The sequence below is a fragment of the Mastomys coucha genome, unplaced genomic scaffold (assembly GCF_008632895.1).
Source record: "Mastomys coucha isolate ucsf_1 unplaced genomic scaffold, UCSF_Mcou_1 pScaffold14, whole genome shotgun sequence".
Lineage (NCBI taxonomy): Eukaryota > Metazoa > Chordata > Mammalia > Rodentia > Muridae > Mastomys > Mastomys coucha.
Window position 1 is genome coordinate 109770008 of NW_022196896.1, and position 9800 is coordinate 109779807.

At 46.5% G+C, this 9800-nt stretch overlaps 1 protein-coding gene across 1 annotated transcript in view; it reads right to left on the reverse strand.

Moving 5' to 3' along the window:
- Positions 1 to 6094, reverse strand: part of Pid1 (phosphotyrosine interaction domain containing 1) — a 227047-nt gene extending 220953 nt beyond the window's left edge. The window contains exon 1 of the mRNA XM_031368197.1: positions 5699 to 6094. Coding sequence (XP_031224057.1) covers positions 5699 to 5728 — 30 coding nt within the window. The 5' untranslated portion in view covers positions 5729 to 6094. The remainder of the gene's footprint in view (positions 1 to 5698) is intronic.
- Between the last annotated feature and the right edge of the window lie 3706 nt (positions 6095 to 9800).

A 9800-nucleotide genomic window follows, 5' to 3' on the forward strand; every position in this document is an offset into this window, starting at 1 on the left:
TTAGCTGCTAAATTGGGATCAAAGTTTGGGTCTTAGTTAATGTTAGATGATGGTAAGCTAATTATATTGGACTCTGAGGAAGACTTTAGACAAGCACCTCAACTATTTCCTCCTGCTCTCCTTCAATGGACCCTCTGTTTAGATCTGTGCCCCTGGGGACCCAAAGGTACACTGTAGCCATTGAGAACCTCTGAACTCATTTTATTTGCTGGCCCATAAGGTGGCCCTGGCCCACTGGTATTTGGGGTGTCACACCACAGTCCTGTGGAAGGCAGACTGATTTCTAGTGGCTTCTGGGCCTGCAGGGTGACTCCGCCTGAGTCTCCTCCGGGGCTAAGGGACAGGGCAGAAAGGAGTCGGTGTTCAGGGAAGGGAAGAGAGAGAGATAACCAGAACATCAAACAAAATGCAAAGGTTTCCCAACACTGGAAGGTAAACCAGAAAGGTCAACAAGGAGCAGCCATTAGGCAACGGGGAGCCACGGGGCAACGAAGCTTCCGATACCCGTGTTTCGCAAATCACTTAGTGGGGATTTTGCTCACAGGCTTGGAGAAAGCCAATGATATAAAACAGCACCTCAACTGGAGGAAAGAGGAAGGCACCAGTTAATGGCAACTCCAGCTTTGTGCCTTGCAATATGAGGTGCAAAAAATGGCAAGATTTAGGGTGGATTTGGTGGGAAGGCAGAGTCTCTGGGAAGGGGCTTCTTATTTGAAGCATAAACTCTGGATCTTTCCAGCCTCTCTTCATGCCCCTTGCCTATGTCTCACCTGACTGTCCAGGTAACTGAGTTTGACTTAAAGCCTCCAGTTCAGATAAATACGATGTGCTCCATTGGCAAAGCATCCAAAGGAAACTAGGGAAATCCAGCCATCAGGAGACCAAATAGATTAGATCTCTCAAAGACCTGAGTCATCAAATTTTAGGGGGCCCTGGACCAACAGAGACAACCACATTTCTGCGATAGGAAATGTGAAAGCACCCCACGCTGGAATATAAGCTGATACTCCAAGTACCCAGAAAGCTGGAGCAGGAGGATCATAAACCCGGGGGCTAGCCTGGGCTACAGAGTGAACTCAAAGTCATAGTAGACCACTCAGTTCTCTGGCCTCTCATTTCTTTATCTACAAAAATGGAAATAAAAAATGGCTATGGGAAATAAATGATCCAGATAATTCATATAAAACTCAATGTAGTGCCACATAGAGAGAACGCGCGCTGGACAAACCAGCTGCTATCCCTCTTCATTCTCATCTGTGTTCCTGCTATCAATTTGCTTGGCCTGGCAAAGTGTCCAACTGCCCAAGCCTTCAGTCTGCCTGATGAGCCAGGTCTAATATTTCTAGCTGCTGTGATAGAGGGCTTGTCAGTATTGTTTCTCAGGGGACAAGGGAAACCGCCATGATAGCAGAGAAATCAGTCTGGAACAATCCACTCAGCATCAGGAAAAGATACAGCAGGCGTGACAGAGCAGGGCAGACAGTTCTGGGGAACAATATACTCTTCCCCCTCTCTAAATCACTCAGGCAACATTTTAGTGGAAAACGTTGGTCACAGTTTAGATGTGAAACGCCCCCCCCATAGACTCATATATTTGGATGCTTGATCCCCAACTAGTGGCTCCATTGTGAGAGGTGAGGGCTGGCTGGAAGAAGCAGGTTATTGAGTAGTGAGTCTGAACCCCTCCTCCCATCCTCTCGCTGTCTGCTGTCTTTCTGAGGTATAAAAGGTAGCGAACCCCAGCAGCCTGGTCCCCCACCATGGAGCGAGCTGAGCCAACATACCCTCTCTAACATGGTGGAAGGGATTCCCTTAAACCATAAACCAAGGGAAACCCTCCATTAAGTTGTTTCTGTCAGTTATAGTGTCACAGCACCAGCAATGGTCCCTAATACAAATTTCAACCTCTTGATCAGCCAGAAGTTTAACAGGAAACCAAAACTAAAGTCCAATGACTATAACGGCTTTCTTTCTGTGCTTTCTTATTTTATCCACAGCACAGGCATTGGCTAAAATGGGAATAAAGACACAATGAAGGGTTCCAATCTTAAGCAAACAAAACTCAGATGTAGGGATAAACATGGAAAGAGTGTGATCTCCCAGAAATGATTCGGCTGAAACCATTACGGAGCATCTTATATAAAGGTGCTTTATATATAGTCATAGAATTTTCTAGAACTTATCTGCCATGCATCATTAGGAGCAAGCTCCTCCCTATCCTTGCAATGCACCCATCCCTAAGAGTTTTAAGGCTTCTTTTCTTTTGTCAGTCTTGCTTGAATTACCAGCCTTCCTCTCTGCCAAGGACTTACATGTCAGTTGTAACTCATGATTAAAACACTCTTACCTGGTTACGTTTTGGAAGCAATCATTAAATCCACTGGAAAACCCAGGCAGATTTTGAAGTATCAAAGCTGAAGTAATATCTCCATTTGAAAAAAGAAATAAGACTTAGTCTTTTTTGCTGAAAGAAAGTCCCCTCCACTTGTCTGAAAAGAGCCTGCCTCAAATAGCCTCTTTAAAAGTCTATAACACTTGTCTCTACAAGGAAAATAAAGTCAATTCTGCAGAGGAGAAGGTGAAAAGGGAAGAATTCGTATTTACATTTAGCAAAACTGGGATGGCCATTTAAGTCTCTATGTCCCTTTTGATTCCATTATATGTTTAATGGCAGAAGCACCCAGGAAAGAACTTGAGTGAGACACAGCAGTTTTAACATTCAAGGGAGCAGATGAAGTGGCCACAATTCTTGTGACTGAATGAGAAATTACCCAGCTCAGCCCTCCCCAGGGCAACAGGTCCATTCGCCTGGACTGGATTTGGGTCAAAGAACTAAATCTCAAATCAGAAAATAGCAGTAGCATGTTGTTGTTGTTTTTGTTGTTATTGCTGCTGCTGTTTTGCTAGCAGGTACTTAATAATGACAATCATTCAATCTGACGAAAGGCTTCCAAGGCTCCTGAATCCTAGCTGCGTTCAGTGAATAGACAGTCAGTCAGAGGGTGAGTCTGGGCTCAGGGAAGCTGGGCCACATTCCCAGACCCTCTGAGCTTTCCAGTGGGAAGTGATAAAAATCAAGTAAGGAAAAGATGCTGTTCTCGGCTCCTGTGCCTCTTCTGTGTGTAGGTGTTTATACAACTGACGGATGGCCTGGTCCTGTTGGGAAGTTCAAGAAATGCTTCCTTGAAGTATTTCCTGTGCTCTGGCTCCTCTCAAAATGTTTGTATTGAAAATCAGTGTGGAGGAAAATGGGGTGAGTGTATAGGACAAGGTTGAAGAAGTCTGTGAGTAGGAAGCAAGCCTTAAGCATTGCTAAAAAGCAGGGCTCAGTTGTAATTTCCCTACCCAATTCCACCCCCGTTGCTACACCCTTTGTATCTGGGCATGGAAATACATCAGAACCAGAAGCCAGTATATCTATATCCAGTATCTCCAGTATATCTATATGATTGTACCTTGAGAACAACAGGGGGGTGGATGAAAACCATCTCAGACAGCAAAGACACTAGAGATAACCATTTGACAGAGATGCCAAAGCAAGCAGCATCGATCACTTATCACAAGCATCTCTCATCAACTTAGCCTCAAGAGCTTCCTCTCACATAAACTGGACGTCTTTAAGAAGAATCCAGGAGTCATTTGGGAAGAAGCCATGAACGGAAAGAACATGCTCCCAGTTTGACTTGCTTTTAGGAGTCTCAAGACTTGAGATTGATTTTTAAATTTGGAGCCATGCAGTGGTACTGGCTGTAGGGATGCACCTGCACCAGAGCCTGGCTGTCACAAAGAGATAAACCATGTTTACTACAGCTTTGTGAAAACCTAAGATCCAGGCACTTTGCACATGACCCCTTGAAATAAAGGCGACTCATAGCATATCCAAACTAAGAGGCTCACAACAAAATACATGTGCATGTTTTCTGGACGGGCAAGGCAACATGTCAATCAAGGAAGAATATCCACAGGGGGTTAATGCTGGGCTACCTGCCTGCCAAGGGTCCTGTGCTGCAGGGCTGAGAGGAATGAAATGGGCCAGGAAGAATAATTTTAACAGATGAAAATTTACAAATATTTCAGAGGAGTCCAGGCAATACACGCCATCTTGAGGGCCTGTGACCACATCTCGAAAACGGCTTCCAGGACCCATTCCCAGCACTTGGATGGCAACCACCACCTCCGCTCACTCACTCTGATTCTCCAGAATCGAATTCGGGCCTTGAACCAAGAGAGAAACTCGAATGCATCACTGACATCTGACACCACTTATAAAATACACTTAGGTTACCTTGTGCCAGTTGCCCCCAAGGGTACTCAGATGTTCTCTTAATAAACTAGAGATGGGGCTTGGGGTCAGGAGACTGGGCACCACGTCTTCATCTCCAAAGCTAGACGAGGGGTCAGATTTAATCTGTTTGAGACCTGCAGGAATTGGCCTGGAATCCAGGTCTCTCTATAAGTGGGAACATGCTTTCCCTAAGCTGCATCCCTGGAGACCACTGGAGAGGGCTTTTGTGTGTGTGTGTGTGTGTGTGTGTGTGTGTGTGTGTGTGTGTGTGTAGGTGAGGGCAATCTGGTTCTACAAAACGCAATACCCCCTGCAGGCTAACACTGTGGATAAAGGCTGGGAGGCAGAGTTGGCTTTGCTGAGCATTTGAGGGGGCTGTCTGTGTTTGGAGCTTGGAATGCTCTTTGAGAAACCTCCCAAGTCAGCCAAGAGCCTGGCCTCTCTGACCTAAGCCTCCTGACAATGCTCAGTCCTCTATACTTTCAGCACTTAAACACTTCTTCAAAGTTTACTACACAACAGTGTAGCCCTGAGTCTGCCAAAACAAGTCTTACTGCAGGACTTAGAGGAAGGCTGCTGTCCCCCTGGAGAGGATGGGTGAGCAAATGGCAGTCCTCAAACCTTCCAGCCAGGGCTGTCCCAAGGACCAAAGTGTCACTGAAGGAGTCCTATCTGGGGAGATTCCCCTCTTTCTTGTGTTAACCTTCCCCTCCCCTCTTCCCAGTTTCAGAAACTAAATCAAAGACCCTGTGACATGTCAGGGGACAGCAATGAAAAACTTTTGGTGGGATGAAGCTGGGACATCATCATTCCTGGCTGAAATTTACTTTTGCCTTTCAAATATCCGCAGAAGGTTGGATTTAGGGGACATGAAGGGGAGACAGTGCCAATGAAAAAGGGAAAAAGAAAATACGTCGCATACCACGACCAAGCCAAACCAAGCTTGACATTTCCAAATTATATTGGCAAATGCATGCTTTCACAAATCATTTGTTCTGTCTTTTCCTAGAGACAAAAAGGGGGGGGGGTATCTGAATTCAAATATCCTAACCCCGGACCAGTAAATTGTGTCAGTGGGATGCAATCTTTAATGCTGTTCAGAAAGTCTAAGGTTATTTATATCAACACGCGCACCAACACCAACACCTCCAGGCCAAAAGTTGTAAGGCTGGAGGCAGCCCCTTAATCAATTTCATCATCTTGTGACCCTGGATAGATTCAGAGCTCTGGGCAGAGCACACGAGCAGCCAGTTCCCATAGATGAAATTTACAGGATTGTGGAGGCAAGGAGTCTTGGGGAGGGGAGAAATGGGGGTGTAAATCCCTGAAAATGAGCCAAAGCATCATGTTGGCTACTTCAACCCAGCACCTCCTCTTCCAGGCTGGCCCCGGGGCCTCTTGGGTGCCCCTTACCTGCAGGCGCTCAGTAGCCGGCTGCCACATCTTCCAGCCCTGGAGGTTTTGGCAGAGGAGACACTGGCGAGACTCTGTGGGTTGCGCCCGGAAGGAGAGGGAGCTGTGGTCCCGCTGTCACATCTGGGGTCAGCGTCTGCAGGCTGAGCGTCCTGGCGCCGGCCGCAGCCCGGTGGGCGCAGGGGCTAAGAGCGGGACGAGGCGGCGCTCCGCTGCCGGCAACTTGTGGGCTCCGCTCCGGCCGCCAGTCGGTGCGCAGCTCAGACGATTGCGCAGCTCCGCCCGGGCCCCAGCGCCACGGCCGCTCCCTCCTCCCCCCGCCGCCGCCCGGACCTGCGCGGTCTGAGCATGCCCGGGCGGGCTTCTGCTGGGGGGTGGGGGGGGGACCTGCACCCGGGGCTGTGGGGTCTGTACCCTCAGACCCTGGAGTCGTGCAAAACCCTGGAGAGGCTAGAAGCTGGTCAAGCCCCTAAGTTGGTACCGGATCTGGGAGAAGGCACAAAGTGGCCCTGGGAGAAAGGGCCTGGGTGAAAGATAGTGATGCCCCTCCCCGGGGGGGTTTCATTCAGTGGGGGTCTCTGAATCACTTGGGATATGCCTGGGAGAGCTTTGATCCCTTGTTAAATGAGTTACGCTCCACCTGCTTCACTAAGTTCTGGAGATACAGTGGTGCTCAGTAAAGAACAAGAACACGTCCCTGTACTGAGCTTATATTGGTGATGGAGGAAAGACCTGCTGGTAGTAAATGTTGGGAAGAAAAGCAAAAGAGCTGGTGTATAGAGAAAAGCAGAAGAATATATCCTTAAGACGCAAAGCCGAGAGAGGCATTGGCATGCCGCAGGACTCTGCTGGATGAAGGATCTGGAGAGCCTTAAGAGAGAGGACACATACGGGTCCAAATCTTCCAGGTGCTAATGGGGCTCTGAGAACCCTTGGGGCCACCATACCGACACCCCAGGTCTGGAGGTTCCCAGGCTAGTGCTAACCTTCAGAAAGCACCTGCGCAAGCCTGCTCGCATCCTCTAGGCCCTTCTGCGTGATAAATGTGACTATCCCCAGAGTGTCAGTGAAACAAATGAGGCATGTTGAATTTGGGTCACCTGTCCAAGTCACAAGGCTAGAAACTGGCTTCAACAATGCACTTGGATGGCGTGGAGGAGGAAGTTACTGACCATGGATGTGTCACCGGGAAGCAAACCCATCTGAGACAGAGGTTCTGGGGGAGTTTGACAGACTTCGGATGGGGACCTATGGCGCAGAGCTGAGGAAGAGGGCGGGAACAAGCCCTGTGGAAGAGCCTGTGAGGCAGAACAAATACAGAGAGGGGCAAAGGGAGAACATGAACCCAAACTATTGCCGGACAAGGTCCAGAGTTCAACATGGCAGGTAGGAGAGCATTATGTGACCTCGCACAGCCCAAGTGAAACCAACGTCAGCTCCTGGCCTGGGACAAGCCGTTCCTCTTCCTCATCCTTCACAGGTGGAATGCTGTCTACAAAACAAAGTCTACTCCTCAACTGGACAGAAGCCCCATTTCCCGTCTCTCTCTGGTAAATCCAGGCCTTCGGGTATCCTGCAGAGCCAATGGTAAAGCCACAGAGATGGCCCAAGCTGGTCTTTCTCTCACCAAATATCCAGAGGACTCTCCTGCTAACTAGGACCTTCTCAGCCCTTTCTGAGTCCCAGACACATACTCTTGAAAAAAAATCAAAAATAAAACAAAAACAAAGCTGGAAAGACACCTTCCAGCTTTGCTGCTATGGTCCCTGTCATTTTCAGATAAGGATTTCCCCCTTCCCCTTTTCCTAATAACTAGTTCCCCTGTGCACGTTAACACCTAGAAAATTCCTGATGCAATATGTCTTCCCCATCTCCTACTCCTCGTTAATCACGTCCCCAAATTGAAAGAAATGCATTTCATTTAATAAAATCTAGCAACTCCAAACGTACACATGAAACCCCTCCGGCAGCTAAAATAGAAATCTTCAGTTGCCAAGGATGTCTTCAGACGAAAGACATCCTTAGTTGCAGATACTTTCATAGGAAAAGAAAAGGAAAAAAAAGGATTTTGTTTTAAATAGCAGCGGGATGAGATAACAGCCTAAATTCAAATCGCATTAGAGCATTAAATCCCTTCTTCTCGCCTCCCCGAATGTAATTAATTGTTATGACTCAGTTAATACGGCCTCTAGTAGTGAGCACGGTGCTATTTAAAGAAAGGAGGCTTCGCTTTCAGCTCAGGGTAGATGGCTTGCAGTCGCCACCAGTTCCCACTTAGTGTAGCAGAGGATGCATTTGGACCCAAATCACTTGTCCTGACTTCCCCTAGGCAATGGGAAAGTAGGTGACAGGGAGGGGAGGCCAGGTATGGGGCTGGGGACGCCTCCCACTCTTAGGTTTTCCAAGTGTTCCCATTCAGGAGGAACCTGCAGTGGAGGGTGAATGAAATAGAGCCATCTACTGGTCAGAGTTGGGATATGCATGTAGGTCCCTCCCAGCAAGGCCCTGCTACTTCTAAGCAATCCCTTCGCAGTCATTCCGAAATTGCTCTTTTAAGGGGCACACAGTTTTGTTCTTGGCAAGGAGCTACTCCTGGATTACACAAAGGGAGCTTAGTTACTGTAAATGAAAACATCAGATACATATAAGTACGTGCCTAATTCCATGCCTTTAATCGCTGCCAATTATCCAAGCAGGTCAAATCATGTTAATAAATACAAGTTCAAGGAAAAGAGACATATGTGATCCACAAAATCACTACAAACCTCCTCAGCAATTTTATTAAACCGGATTTGATCTAATTCAGAGTCTTAAGCCCTAATCTAAGCAAGCTAAATGTTCACATCAGGATAATGGTAAACAAAGTTTGGTCCAGCACACCAAAAACACACTAATTAAAATACCATGCAGTCACTAAAACCATGACTGTGAAGTGTGGAGTGGGAAGTATTTAGGATACAATTGTGTTCTCAAAGTAGGCTAAATAAAATGTGCAAGTCTAATGCATTCATAAAAATATATGTGAATCAGAATAAACATTAGAAATAAGTAGGACAAGGAGAAGTCTCAAGTTGAATGCTGGCTTCCTAACTGTCCATCCATAGGGAGTCATTAGCCTTGCAGAAACGCAGATGGCTCATCTGAAAAAGAGTGATAATATTACACAATACTTAGGATTATAATTTATAATATGCCCAGCCATGGTAAACAAACAGAAAATATCAGTTTGTGTCCCTAATCACACTTCTATCCTTTCTTGTTACCGGAGTGATAAGATTCTCGTGAACTATCCCATGCATCCTGGAGTTATTTCCACTTGAAATATTTGTAGATTTCATTCTTCCATTTAGTTTCTCAAATAAAAAGGACAGGCCATATGAAAGCTAACTTGCAGTTCTAGTTTCAATAGATAGCCTTGAGATGGATTATTGTTGTCTATTTAGCAGAGTGGGCCTAAGAAAGTCCTTCTTGGGGCTTCACTAACCTTGTTTCCGAGTTACTAAAATAGCTTTAGATTGTCAAACTTTAAAGATCAGAACTTCCAGGGTCTGGAGGGATGCCTCAGCACTTAAGAGCACTTGCTGCTCTCCCAGAGGACCCGAGTTCAATTCCCAGCACCTACATCTGATGACTCACAACTGCCTGCAACTTTAACTCCAGGGAATGTGACACCTTCTCTGGTCTTCTTAGGTATGGGAGCATACAGATAGCATACATAAACACACACATATATACATTCATAAAAATAAATCTGAAAAAATTAATAAGGTTTATAAAACCATTAAAACCTCCCTGTAATGAAAGAGCCACTGGGTTTTATGCCCACATTAGTGACAGGTGTTTATTAGAATCGTATGATGATCCTTTCTCCCTTTAAAAGGAAGCATTCATTGTCCATCTCATTGCACTCAGTAAACATTAAGGACTAGAAAATGTGTGCGCTGTAACACAACTGCTCATGATTCCATTCTTCTCTTCTCAGCCTTGATCATGTGACAGTTTCCAAAGATGGCTGATAATCACTCTCTACCCAGAGAGCTATGCCCCTGTGCACTGTAACTTGCCTATTTCTTCCATTCGAAGAGTAGACGTGTGTGTGTGT